At 42.8% G+C, this 15,035-nt stretch overlaps 1 protein-coding gene across 1 annotated transcript in view; it reads right to left on the bottom strand.

Moving 5' to 3' along the window:
* Positions 1-1,853, bottom strand: part of LOC102963531 (40S ribosomal protein S2-like) — a 34,205-nt gene extending 32,352 nt beyond the window's left edge. The window contains 1 exon segment of the mRNA XM_015543879.2: positions 1,569-1,853. Coding sequence (XP_015399365.1) covers positions 1,569-1,853 — 285 coding nt within the window.
* Between the last annotated feature and the right edge of the window lie 13,182 nt (positions 1,854-15,035).

Genomic DNA, 15,035 nt, shown 5'->3' with positions numbered 1-15,035 from the left:
TTGTACCCAGAATAATCAACTACATACAGCGAACACTTTTAAACCATTTTTTTCTCTAGACACAAGAGACACCTAGAGTACAAAAAGTTAAAAACCACCAGGTAATTTTTATGAGCATTTATTTCACATTAATCAAAAGCTTTGAAGGGCTGGCTTAGTCGGCAGAGTGTTTAACTCTTGATCTTGGAGTTGTGAGTTCAAGCTCCACATTGGGTGTAAAGATTATTTAAATAAATAATAAAGCTTTGAGAAGGCAAATACAACTTCATATGTATTACTACCCAAAGTCATTTGCATATTTTGCCAATCCACAGATATTTTAAGAACAAAGAGTCAATTAAAACTGTGTTTTTATCTATTTTTCTCTTTTTAAGAATAATGTGTTTTGAAATGTGTTTTCTGTCCTTGTGTTTATCTTGCTTTACTCAGAGATGCAATAAGGGTTTATTTTTGAGAGGAAAGTCTGACACTGAGGTTGTCTATATCAGTACAGATTCTTTTCACTACCACTCCTGGACTCTTCCTTGCTTGCTGTAACCTCACAGTAAGGATGTGCCTTGGAGATGAAAGGCACACATTCATCCATGCCTGTGTTCATCTCCATGTACTCTAAGAAGCACTAAGGACTTTATTTTGAGAGAAATATCTTGAGATGAAGCCTCTTTGCTCTAACACACATTTTTTTCAGTTCCACTTCTGTTTGCCTACACACAGATGTGTGTATGGCACGACCCAAGAAACCTCAGACACTCACATTTATCTGCATTAATCTGCACATTCACTGCATTTTCTTCCTGTGAGTTAGAACAAGAGGAACTCAAGCCATATATGTGAAAAGGAGGCCAGATTTACACGTTATTCTTCACACAGTAACTTCTAATTGTGAGTTAAAGCAAATATCACTGAAAATCATATTTGCATGAACAGACTAATGGTAAAGAAGAAATCAGACATTAGTCTCTCCAGAAACTTTTTATTGATGGCTAAAATTAACCCATGCTTTATCTGAGGCAGATCAATGAGGCAGATCAATGAGAACCACATGTTCTCAGACACTTTCTTACTTTGAGGTAGACCATATGAAGACCAGTCAACACAGCATGTTTAAAAACATGTATAAACAAGTATAAACAAGTTCAGAATTATACATAGATTTCAAAAGTATAGCAATACACTAGTTGTAAGAAATCTAATTGAAACTAGCATGTAAATGTACAAAATTTCATGTTCAAACTCAATGTGGTAATGCTTAGGTCAGTTTTAATGTCAGAACCATGATAAGAACCATTATGAGAGTCAGAATCATACTGAAGGTCAGAGAGATAGTCATAGGGTGAGATTGAAGGTCAGGGTCACGATGACAGTGAGTTCTAGGATCATGGTGGGGTCAGGATCAGTGTTAGGATCAAGATCTGGGTCAGAGTGAGGGGCACCTGTCTGGCTCAGTTAGTGGAGCATACGACTTTTGATCTTGGGGTTGTGGATTTGAGCTCCATGTTGGGTGTAGAGATTACTTAAAAATAAAATCTTAAAAAAAGATCTGGGTCAGATTGTATGTTGGGACCAACTTGAGGGTCATGGTCAGGGAAGGGATTAGTGTTAGGATGAGGGAGAAGAGAAGGTCTGATATAGGGCCAAGTGACGGTGAGTGTAGATTTAAGGATCAGTGTCAAGGCGATGGTCAGGGTGAGGGTCAGGTTGAGGATCAAGGTCACTGTCAGAGTCAGGGTGAGATTCCATGTATGGGTCATATCAAGAGTGAGGATAAACATCTGAAAGAAGTTCCGGGTCCCGGTGAAAGTTAGAATCAGGGTCAAGGTGAAAGTAAAGATGAGGCTCAGGGTAATAGTCATTGTTTAGGGGAATGATGGCATGAGGATCTCGGTCAGGGTGAGGATTCTAATCAGATTCGCTCTCAGGGTGAGAGTAATGTAAGGGTCAAAGTCAGGGTGTTGGTTAGTTTCAGAATGATGAACAGACTCAGGGTCAGGTTGATCACTGAGGACAATGTAATATTTGAGGAATAAGGAAGTCAGATACAGTGTCAGGGTAACATCAAAGTTAATGTCACACTGAGGATAAGTGTTGTGAAGAAGGTAAATAATGAGCATAAGGATCAGAGTGAGGGTCAGATTCAAAGTCTGATGCAGAGTCATAGTCACAGTTAAAGACAGCCATGGTGAGGGTCAGCATCATGTCAGCTTCATAGGGTCAAGAACAAGATGACAGTCTGGGTCAAGGTATGGATCAACGTAGAAGTCAAAGTCAGAGTGTCATGGTATTAACGGTCATGGTCAACCTCAGGGACAGGGCAGAAGTGAAGGTCACTATCTGGGAAGTGTCAAGGTAGGAGTAAGAATCAGATTTTGTGTCAAGGTGAGCATCAAAATCAGAATAAGGGTGATGGTCTTGTTGAGACTGAGGTTCAAGTTCCCAGTGAAAATCAAGGTCAAGTGCAGGATCAGGGACACGGTGAGGATCAGAATAAGGTTTAAGGGTGCAGGTGAGAGTCACCATCAAGATTATGGTGAGGGATAGGACCAGGCTAATACTGAAAGTTGGGGTCATATGAGTTTCAGGCTCAAATTCAGTCATGAAAGTAAAGTTCTAGGTCAAGGTCAAAGTCATGGTAATAGTGAGGGTCAGAGACAGCATAAGGGTCTGGGTCATTGTTAGGGCCACAGCATCAGGCATATGGTGAGGGATAGGTTCAGGGTGAAGGTGAGAGTTGGGTCATGGTGATGTTCACAATCAGGTTCAGCTAAAGTCCAGTCAGTGTCAAGATGACAGTCACATTTAGGGTGAGGGTCAATGTAAGGGTCATGGGCAGGATAAGTCTCAGGGACAGGTTAACATAATCAAGGTGACAGTCAAGGTAAGAGTCAATTTCAGGGTCAAAGTCAATCAGGGTTGGTTAGCATTATGTGAGGGTCAGGATAATGATCAGTGTCGGGGTGACAATCATGGTCAGGTTAATCTTCAGAATTAGAGTGAGGTTTAATTAAGGATTAAAGTGAGATTGAAAAAAAAAAGATAAAAGTGAGGTTGGAATCAATGTCAGGCAAGGTGTTAGGGTCAGAGTCAGGTGATTGTATGGATGAGATTCACTCTAAAGTGAGGGCCAAAGTCAAGTGCATGCTTAGAGTGAGGGTCTGGAACAGGGTAAATGTCAATATTAGGGTCAGAGTCAGGGTCAGATCAGAATGAGGGAAGGTCAGGGTCAAGTAGAGATTTAGTGTCTGTTTAATGAAGGGAAGGTTCTGTGTACATGTGTGGATAAAGGACAAGGATATAAACATGGTGAGAATAAGAATTCAGGGAGAGGGTCAGGGTTAAGGGTTAAGTCAGAGTAAGGGCTAAGGGCAAATTACAGAAGTAACTGGTCAGAGTAAGGGCGAGTTTGATGGTCATAATCACTGTCAGATTGAAAACATAGTGAAAATCAGGGTAAAGTTTAGAATAAGGTAAGGCTTAGGGTCAAGTTCAGGATCTGAGTCAGTGTGAGAGTGGTGTCTTGGTCAGGGTCTGCTTCAGGATTATTGGTTCAGGGCTTTCAATGTAGGGTGATAATTGGGGTCATGTTAAAGGTAGAAGCCAGGTGAGAATCAAGTTCAAGTAAAGGTCAGGGGTGAGAAAGTCAAAACCAGTGTTAGGGTGACATCAGAGTCAGTTTGGGGAGATGATCATGGAGAGTTTGAGATGAGGTTCACGGTGATGGTCAGGTTGAGGGACATTGTCAGGTAAGCTTTTGGGACAAGGTAATTGTGAGACTTAGGATTAAGATCAGGGTAAGGATAATGTTTAGTATAAGTTCATAAAAGTATAAAGGTGACCAGTCAGGGTACCAAGAATAGGAGGTAAGGACCACGGTAAAGTCAGGTTCAGGATGTGTATGAGTGTGAGGGTTATGGTCAGAGTCAAGTTATATGAAAGAATGAGGGTCAGTGACATTGCCATTGTTATAATTAGGGTCACAGCAATTGCACTACTAGGTATTTATCCAAGGGATACAGGTATGCTGTTTTGAAGGGGGCACATGCACCCCATTGTTTATAGCAGCACTATCAACAATAGCCAAAGTATGGAAAGAGCCCAAGTGTCCATCGACAGATGAATGCTGTAAAGAAGATGTGGTATATATATACAATAGAGTGTTACTTGGCAATGAAAAAGAATGAAATCTTGCCATTTGCAACTACGTGGATGGAACTAGAGAGTATTTACTAAGCAAAATTAGTCAGAGAAAGACAAAAATCATACGACTTCACTCATATGGGGAATTTAAGATACAAAGTAGATGAACATAAGGGAAGGGAAGCAAAAATAATATAAAAACAGGGAGGGGGACAAAACATAAGAGACTCTTAAACATGGAGAACAAACAGAGGGTTATTGCAGGGGTGGTGGGAGGGGGGATGGGCTAAATGAGTAAGGGGCATTAAGGAATCTACTCCTGAAATCATTGTTGCACTATATGCTAAGTAACTTGGATGTAAATTTAAATAAATAAATAAATAAATAAATAAATAAATAAATAAATAAATAAATAAAATAATAAATAAATAGGGTCAAAGATTAGAGAGAGATTCAGGGTGAATTTTTCGGAGTAAAGATTAGGGTGATGGTCAGAGTTAGGGTCAATATTAGGGTCAAAGTGAGGGTAAGATTCAGGGTCAAGTTCAAGATCACTGTGAAATGTAGAGTAAGGATCATGGTAAGGGTATGGGTCAAAATCAGGGTCAAAGCGAAAAGGAAGGTCAGTGTCAGAGTTAGAGTGAGTACAAGGATTTGAATCAAGATAAGAGTCTTAATAGGGTGTAGGTAAGAGTCACGGTCAAAATGAAGGCTATGATCAAGGTTAGATCAGTGTCAGGTTCAAAGTAAGGTCCAGAGACAGGGTGAGGATGAAGGTCAAGATGAAAGTAGGGTCAGGGTGAGAGCTAGGTTTAAGGTCAGGAGCTTATTCAGAATCAGGTTCAGGGTCAGACTTGGAGTTATGATAAGAGTCAATGTGACATTCAAGTTAAGGGTCAGAGTTCAGTCATGAAAAGAGTTTGGTTGAGTATCTGGGAGTATCAAGGTTAGGGTTAGGATCTTGGTGAGGGTCAGGTTCAGAATCTGAGTCTTTGTGAGCATCAGAGTGAAGATTAGGATCAGATTCAGAGGGAATATGAGGAAATATTTAGAATCATCACCAGGTTAAGGATCAGTGTCAGTGTGAGGGCTGTAGTCAGGTGCAGGAATATGGTGAGGGTCAGGGAGAAAGTTGGGGGTCAGGTCATTTGTGGGATCAAGATTAGGCTTAGCCTCAGTATCAGTCAGTATAGAGGACAATTTTAATGTGAGGGTAAAGATGAGAGTCAGTCCATGTCAATGTCAGTTAGGGCCAAAGTCTGGGCAAGCATCAGGCTAAGACGCAAGGTAGTGTCAGGACAGGGTGAAGGACCGGGTCATGTTCTGTCAGAGTGAAAACCAGAGTCAAAGTCAGGTTGAGGATCTCATTCAATGTGAGGCTCATAATCAGGGTCATGTTTTCGATGAGGGTCAGTGTGTCAGGCTCAGAGACACGGTAAAGATCAGAGGCAGGTTTAGGGTCAGGGACAAAGAAAGGATGAGGTTCAGCTTCAGGCTAAAGGTCAGGGTGTGGGTCAGAGATGACAGAAGTGTGAGAATGAAAGTTACCATCACTGTTGGTGTGTTTTATTGTGTAGGATCGATAAAAACTCTATTCCCTAGAGGGGGGTTGTTTTATTTGCACGGAAGCCAACAGCTGCTTTGGGATTCCCCACATCCCTTCCTGTCTAACCCACTACTTCAGGTCTTTGGAAGGACCTACTTGAGGAACCACATAGAAGCCACAAAGAACAGCAGGAGGAATCTGCTTTTGTGTTCCTTGTAGCCTTCCCTGTCTCTTCCTTCAAGCCTGTTGAGCCAGCACCCTGGGGTTGGTCCCAGCCTCCTAAAGGCAAGTTTTAATTCTCTATTAGAATTAGAAGATGATTTCTCGGAGAGTGCCTGATCTTTCGTTATATCCCCCCACCTTCAAGGCAAAGCAAGTGCTGGGTATGGCACTATTAGCCCTCATGCCAGTGACTTCTCTCTGTGCCTCAGCTGCCTTGTCTGTCTGTAAAACAGAAGGGTTGGATTTGATGGTCTTTTTAAACTCTATGGGAACCTTTTGGGCACTGACTCCTTCCAACTGCCTGGCCCTACTTCTCTTCTGAAGACTCTGCATTAAAGCATTTCTCTGCTTTTAGAATTCATGTCTCAAATGGCCAAAACTGCAGGGTAATGATCTCACCTCAGAATTCAGAGCCCACCTCCTGTCCCATTGGGACCTGCTACAACTCTACACAGCTCCAGAGGTCAAGATTCTCCAGAGTTGCAATTTCAGTCATTTGTACTGTGAGAATAAGAGATTTTGGGTCCCCCCCCCCCGCCAAATATAAGAATTGTAATATGGGGAGCACCCTTCTGTTTGTTAGATGGGATGCCGCCCAATTCATGAATCACTGAATAAAACCAATTAGATTTTTTAATTAAAAAAAAATGTAACATGGAGTCTGCTGTTGGAAACAATGCCTGCCCCCGCCCCCTCCCTGGGAGAGCCCAGCAGGCTTTCTCAGGCTGTCATTTTCAGGTCTCTCCCCACCTCCCCTTTGGGAATCTCTGCTCTCATATCACTTAAAGATATTGATTATCTGCTCCACCACTGACCCTGTTGCCTTTCTTTTTGTCCTGGTTGCCTGTGCTTGGTGTCAGTTTTCAGATAAGGAAGGAGAGTTGGCTGTTAAGGCTCTATTTATAATATGTCCTTGAAGGCTGAGTGCTGACTTCTTTGAGCTGAAAAAACTGGCAGGTAAGGAGAAGAGACACAAGGCAGAGGGTCATCCCCAGTGAGAATGACAGCCCAGGACGCAGGAGTGTGGGCACGCAGGCACACTCCCGCACACAGCCATGCAGGGACACACACACATAGCATCCAGGTCGAAATGAATAAAGAGGAAAGCAACACAGGAATCCTGGGGAAGAAGGGGAAATGCCTAAACATGCTAGAAACTTGATGAGTGTTTGGTAAAGGGAAAAGAAGATAAGAAGAAAGGGAACTGGGGGGAAGGGAGGAGTTGAGAGAGACAGGAAATTGAGTGAGGAAAGCACTGAATGGAGAGTCAGGGGACCTTCATTTGAAGGCTAGCTCTCCTTGACTTATTAGATTTATTAGGAACTTGAGCTTGGGCAAGTTTCTTGGCCTCTCTGAATTTGGGTTTCCTCTTCCCTCAAGTGGGTGTAATGTTTCCTTCCCAACGAATCTCCTAAGATTGCTGTAAAAATCAAATGTAATGATGGTGACGTAAGTACTTTGCAAGTGGAACATACTATGCACAAGTGAGGCCCCCAGCACCAGGGTGAGGGCTAGCATTCTGCAGAGTGCTGGCTGCCAGCCGCTATGGCACGCTCTACGTGCATGGAAGGACTTAACCTCACGACAATCTTGCAGTAGAAGATATTATTCCTCTTCTACACGTGAAGAAACCTACTGAGGGCCAGTCATTTGCTAGAGGTCACACACCTAGTAATGGGATTTGAACAAGGCCTGCTGGAGTACAACAGCCAATTCTCTCTCTCTCCTCTCTCCTCTTTCTCTCTCTCTTAATTTAAGTAGGCTTCACGCCCAGTGCAGGGCTCAACACGGAGCTTGAACTCACGACCCTGAGATCATGACCTGAGCTGAGATCAAACGTCAGACTCTTCACCCTCTGAGCCACCCGAGCCCCGCAACAGCCAATTCTCTTAACCACTCTGCTCCAGCTCAGACCTTGATATGTATCCAGTGACTTTCATAGATGGAAACGAAACGAAATCTGCCTCCCCGTGTTAACCAACATTGTCTGCCATGACTGAAAACCACAGACTGGATGGCTTAAATAGCAGAAATGTCTTTTCTCACAGTTCTGAGGATAGAAGTCCCAGATTAAGGTCCTGGTAGGGTTAGTGTCTGGGGCGGCCTCTCTTCCCGCTGCCTTCTTGCTGTGTCTGCACATGGCCTTTTCCCTGTGCTTGAGGTAAGAGAGCGCGATCTCTGCTGTCTCTTCCTCTTCTTATAAGGGCCTCACCCTTAGGAGCTCTTTTAACACTAATTCACCTCCTTTAAAGCCCTATCTCACATTGCTGGGCGGAGGTGGGGGGGCGGGGAATAGAGTATCAATATATGAACTGGGGGAGGGGCATAATTCAGTCACCAACACGCATGTCATTGACAAATACTCCCCAAAATAAAAAAAAGTTGTTTACTTTTTCTCCCTCAAAGAAGGGTTTTTAAAAATCCCATCAGGTCAACAGCAGCCACTGCAGCAAAATTTCTCTGCTCTGAATCCTGCTCAGACGATTACTCTCCCATAAGGCCAAGCAGCTCTCCCGTAAAGGAATGAGGTGGGTTTTGTACAAAATATTTAAAACGTTCCCACTCTCTCCCTCCTGCTCGAGAGCATTCTGAAGAAGTGAAAGTTCTGTCCCTTCTTCCCCTCTTGCCAAGCATTCCTATTTATAGTTTCTGGCCCTGGAGGGTCTGAAAGAGTCAAGAGTTTTCAAATCACTTCCCTACCCTTGCCGGGTGCTCCCCACCATCTCCACTCAGGCATTAGAAACTATTATTCCTGGTTCCCTGGTCAGGGTCTGGGGAGAGGAGAAACAAAGAGAAAGATTTGCAGCACGCAAAGGCGTAAGTCTCCTTAAAAAGCCTCAGAGGAAAATGAATTGTGGTTTGATTCCTCTGGTGTTTTGTGTTCAGGTCTGTTCCTAACCGAGTCCTTGGTCTGTTCCTGAAAACTTAGAGGAAAAGTTTCATACTGACTTCATCCCTGAATCCTCCTACACAGAGATACTGATGAGTCTGAGGGCACAGACGGAAAGGCCAGAAAGGTTTGCGGCCTGGATGCCAGAAGCCATTAAAGGGTTTTACAATTCATCCCTCTGCTTCTAACAGTACATGATAAATTACCAGCATCAATCTCTCTAACAGTATCAGGCGTCAGAACTTGTGAGCCATATGTTCACATTATTGCTTTGTGCAAATAGATGGTCTAAATATGCATCGATCTGGCACATTTCATGAGTATTTATCAAAATGTTCTCTTGTCTCCCAACACATGTATTAATAAAAATAATACTAAATAATACCAAGTGGCAGCCATGCACGAGATTCTGTAGGTTTGGTTTGCAAATTTAGTGGAGGCTATTTGTAATCATAAAAAGACAAAAAAAACAACAACAACAACAAAAAAAAACAGCCCAGGAACCGGAAGTTCTTCTGGAAGACAGAATAAAGCTTGTATGGAATTGTTTTTATAGATGGGTGGCGGAGGAAAGATAGAAATAGGGTTGAACTTGATTTATTCCTGATAAAAATTCTGGATTGGGTATTCAGCCATGTGGGGCAAAAACAAACATTCTTTACACTGGGAACCTTCTCTGTGTGACCGTGAAATGTCACATCCCATAGGGCTGTGACATTTAATCTCACAGGGCTAATCTCACATTTTTTGGGAAAGAAATTAATAAATTTTTAAAATTCCTCTGTTATCAATGCTTTCTCCCTGGTCACCATAGTCAGCAATAGAAGGTCTGAGCTTCTGAGGACAACAAGACTAAAAGTTGCATTTTAAGTCAATGATATTAACTTAGGAAAAAAAAAAACATCTGGAGGAATATATTTCAAATTGGCAATACCTGTTATGGTTTGGGATCGAGTTTGTACGGGTCATCTTTGTTCTTTTCCAAGGGTTTGAATTCACTGAATTTCATTAGAAAACTTAAAACTGCCTTAACTTTTGAATTGGGGAAAAATTTTAAATGTGTGGTAGAGGAAAATATAACAAATGCTTGTGTACTTTCCAACCCAAGTGAACAAATGTTAACATTTTGTAAACTTCTCTTCAACTATTTTCTTTAAAATATATGACAGGGGCGCCTGGCCTGCTCGGTCGGATGAGCATGTGACTCTTGATCTCGGGGTTGTGATTTCGAGCCCCACATTGGGTGTAGAGATTACTTTTAAAAAAATCTTCAAAAATAAGTAAATAAAAAAATAAAACATATGACAAAAGTAACAGAGTTGAAATCCTCTGTATACTCCTTGGAAGCCCCATTCTCTGGTTAACTTCCTACCACCACAAATTGGAATGTGTCCTTCAGCCACAAATATAAGTAGCCATCAATTACATAAGATGTTACTTTGTATGACTTTAAACAGTTATGTAAGAATCTTAATGAATCATTCTTCAACTTAATTTTTCATCTCATCATGCTTTCTTGAAGGCTTTCCTCCTGTGTTACTTGCTGACATTTAAAAAATATTTATTGCTTCTTTAAAAATTTACATTTTTGACTTTAATTAGCAGGATAAGACATATCATAACTCTAATTACGTTCAAGTATTTGAGGGATATCTACAGTCCCAACACTGCACAGAATATTATTAGAAAATGCCACTCCCCTGATTTCTTTCTTGGGGAACCCCTAAGACAAGGACTTGAGTGTAATTAATCTCTTGGGAGAAAACCAGGAAGCAAAGAGTAACGAAGTGTGGGGGTCGGAAAGCCAGCATAACTGTGCATTAGAGAAACTGCCGTTGGTGGGGAGGAAGCAACAGGGGCTCTGTTCCACCAGGACGTCTTGAAAAGCACATGAAATGCTGCCCAGAACTGTCTGCCTAAAAGGAAGGCAGGCTGGAAGATTCATCTATAAGCTCCACTGCCCCATTGGATGGAGATGGCCCCCAGGGCATTAGTCTCACCCACAATTTTGGGCTATACCATCCGCGGGCCATGAGGGCATCAGGAAAGGATCCAAAGCAGAAAAGAAGGGTCCACAGTGCGCACTTGATTGGGACATGGCCAGCTGGGGTGGATCTGAGCTCACCCGGACCTGTTGGCCTCCAGCTGGGGCCGTATTGGCTACACAAGAGCTATTGGCAGGCCTCTTTCTTTCTTACAAATGAATCCAATCTGACTACACAGAATGGGCTTGGCCTGCTTCCTCAAATTCAGCAAATGACAGGAAAGGCAGGTTTGCCAGTCCTCAAGAGTTGTCTCCGTCAGAAAATTCCAAAGGAGCAGTCACCATCACTGAAGTCACCCATGTCCTATAGCCTAAAGGCAACCCGAAACATCAACTGTCTACACCACCCGTCTTCACCACTTTCCTCCCCATGCTTAGAATGAGAAAATGCTGCCCTGTAGTGTGACAAAGTCAACCACAGTTTCCTCACTGGCCTGTACCAGACTACAGTGAAAAAGAATGGGCCACAGCTATCTGTGAAACTCTAGCACACAGTAGATACTCAGTAAATGACTGGGAACTGTGGACCTCACCTTGTGCCTAAAATTCCAGCTTTCCTTAGCATTACTCTTCAAGGGATGAGTCCATAATCTGAGGGGCTTTTAGACACCTTCCAGTTCTCCAGGTGACCCTACTCATTCATGTCCCCTGGGCAGTCCTAGGAGAGAGGATGGACACATCTGAGAAAGAAGGGGCCATAGTATAGGTTCCTCATAGGGCAAAAGGCGAGTTGGAGGGAAGAAGAGATGCTTGCAAAGGAAGAGAGTAGCTCAAAAGGAAAGAGGGTGAAACTAAGAAAGTTGTAAATTGTGGCTGGACAGAATTTTCTGTGTCTTCACAATTTTGCCAGGCACCCACTATGTTTCTCCTTACATGCAAAGGCAATGTATTCCAGGGACTTTTGGAATAACTTCTTTCTTCAGAACCTTCTTGTTACTTTCCATTATCATTAAGATTGCCCAAACCTCCAAGACTCTCTACTGTGTTCAGTCCAGCTACATCAGCACTTTGCAAATTCTGTGGGGCAGAGACCATATCAGCTAACATTTGCTGTGGTACCCAGGGTATCTGCAGTTCTCAGTGAGCCCAACTAACCATCCATTTGCTCACTCAAGAGGGCCTGGCTTGGCTTTGCTCGTTCTTTCGTTCTTTCCTTCCTTCCTTCCTTCCTTCCTTCCTTCCTTCCTTCCTTCCTTCCTTCCTTCCTTCCTTCTCATTTATTTACTATTTTGAGAGGGAGAGAGAGAGACAATCCCAAGCAGATTTGGCACCATCAGCACAGAGCCCGATGTAGGACTCAAACTCACAAAATGTGAGATCCCGACCTGAGCTGAAACCAAGAGTCAGACGCTCCACGGCTGAGCCCCCCAGGCACCCGAGGGCCTTTCTTTCGATTAAACATACCAGGCTGCCAATGACAAAAGGAAGCAGAGGATTATGATAAGTATCTGGATCACTCTGGCCATAATCTCACTTTTGCCTGAGTGTGATGCTTACCTTAATTGCCTTGATAGCTAAAGAGAGACTTTATTCTTGGAATGACAAAATTATAGGGCTAGAAAGAAATCTCGGGTCATTAGTCATAAGAATAAGAGGGTCAAGTGTCTGGTATAAAAAGAGACCAGACACTTCTTCCCTCTCATACTTTGTGGGTAAGGGGGATAGATCTCCTACCATCTTCTCTTTCAGCCCATCTCATCACCTTTTACCCCTCCCCAGTTAAGGCAACCAAAAATGAAATGCTCGTCAGATCCTCCAAAATTATGAGGGGTCCTTAAGAAAAAGGACAGTGTCAGGTATCCTTTGATTCCTGTCTCCCCAGTGATAACACTTACTTTGTTGGTTAGGTTAATGTGATGTTAGACTTTGAAAAGGTGAGTCAAGTAAATACAAAAGTGTAATACTTTCTAAATTCTAACACCATGTTTTTAGTTGGCATTTTTTCCCTCAATGGCCTCAAAATTCAGGTAATATCCTGTAACTGCAAATAGGTTTCAGGAGAAGACTGATTTGATTTTTTTATTTAATCAATAAGGTTCAAATGTATTTTTGATTTACTAGGCTCCAAGACGTCCTCTGAATTTATATTACAGCGGCATAGTGTAGGAAACCAGGACTGTCACTTGTAAAGGACGCCACCATCCACAAACTCCCTCTGTTTTTCCCCTTCTGGCTGTAACAGCGTCCATCATCCCTAGTCCTTATGCTTATATAACATCTCAACACTTCTCTCAGTTTCCATGGAAGATGCCAGAATATTTGCTCCAGTTTTTTTCTTAAAGAACTCTGCACTGTATGTATACATAGACGGATTTCAAAACAGTTACTTAGAGGCATAACTTACTCTTCTACTGCAGACTAAATATACAACGAAACACTCCTTTTGCAGCATGATAGGGTATGTGTTTCAAGATTAAAAACAATTCAGGGCACCTGGGTGGCTCAGTCGGTTAAGGGTCCGACTACGGCTCAAGTCATGATATCACAGTTCGTGGGTTTGAGCCTCGCGTCGGGCTCTCTGCTGACGGGACGGAGCCTGGAGCCTGCTTCGGACTCTGTGTCTCCCTCTCTCTCTACCCTTCCCTCACTCACAGTTTCTCTCTCTCTCTCTCAAAAATAAATATTAAAAAAAATAAAAATAAAATAAAATTAACCCACATGCAATTCTACCCACTTTCTGGATTAACTAAAGTGTGATTCTAGGTAGACTGGAATGTACTGACTCTATCTTTTTTTTTAAATGTTTATTTATTTTCAGCAAGAGAGTGCACAAGTGGGGGGAGGGGCAGAGAGAGGGGAGAGAGAATTCTCCTCAGGCTCCTTGCTGTCAGCGCAGATGGGTGAGATCATGATCTGAGCTGAAATCAAGAGTCGGACACTTTACCAACTGAGCCACGCTGGCACCCCAGTACTGAGTATATCTTTAAAGCTTTAGGCGGCGTCCTCTGCATAGCAATATTTGGTGACTTTTCATAATGCATTTTTATAAGCCTGACAACATCATCTCATTTTGGTCTTCATTTAGAAATAATGATGAATATTAATAAGCGCTCAAGGCACAGTGTCTTTTCTTGTGAGAGCCTTGTCACATGAGTGAGTGAGTTTCCAGAAAGTTTGGTTCAAAATGGAAATGTGGATATAAATGCTAAAGTGGGGAGGCGTGAGTGCTCTGGGCTCCGTAACTTAGGTGCATCTTCGGGAACCATTGCTTATTTCTAATGAGGAGACTAAGGAGACCCTGTTTTCTGAGGAGAGCCGTTCATCAGCCAGGAACCTTCTATCATGAAAGAATTAAATAAGTCTCATTTTGTGGAATACTGAATGGGGGCATACTGTCTGTTCTCTGCTACTTCATATCTTAAGCAGGTTCATTTCAAGCAATGCCAAAGATGGCCAGCAAACCACCAGAAGCTAGGAGAGGGGCATGGAACACATTCTCTCTCACCGTCTCAGAGGGCAACAACCCAACCCTGCCCACACCTTCATCCAGAACTTCTAGCCTCCAAAACACAGACAATATCAGTACAGAGTCACTGACCAGCCTGAAGTTAATTCACCCTGGAATTTTCAGTTTCCTGAACCAATGTGTGTGTGTGTGTGTATTTTTTTTTTTTTCCTGAATCCAATTTGATTGAGTTTCTGGCACTTGCTATGAAAGATTCCTCACAAATACTCTGTCAACTTACAGAGCATGAGGGATGGGGACCAGGATGGTGATAGAACTAATACTTGTTACCTAGGAAATATTGAAGGAGGCTGGGCTATTTTACCAGCAGAATGACCACTTGCAGAAAGGAAGGAAAGGAGGAGTAAGGCTATTTTCACAGAAGCTCCTTGAGAGCAGGAAAGTTTCTATGTGCCTCTCGCTGTACCCAGTGCCTCTCAGATAGTAGCAACTCTATAAATGTTTGATGAACAGGGGCGCCTGGGTGGCTCAGTCGGTTAAGCGTCCGACTTCAGCTCAGGTCACGATCTCGCGGTCTGTGAGTTCGAGCCCCGCGTCGGCCTCTGGGCTGACGGCTCAGAGCCTGGAGCCTGCTTCTGATTCTGTGTCTCCCTCTCTCTCTGCCCCTCCCCCGTTCATGCTCTGTCTCTCTCTGTCTCAAAAATAAATAAACGTTAAAAAAAATTTTAAAAAAATGTTTGATGAACAAATGCAATGAAAATCTCAAGCATCCTGAGTGATAAGTAATAGAACA

The sequence above is a fragment of the Panthera tigris genome, chromosome A2 (genome assembly GCF_018350195.1).
Source record: "Panthera tigris isolate Pti1 chromosome A2, P.tigris_Pti1_mat1.1, whole genome shotgun sequence".
Lineage (NCBI taxonomy): Eukaryota > Metazoa > Chordata > Mammalia > Carnivora > Felidae > Panthera > Panthera tigris.
This window is presented reverse-complemented; position numbering and strand designations above follow the sequence as displayed.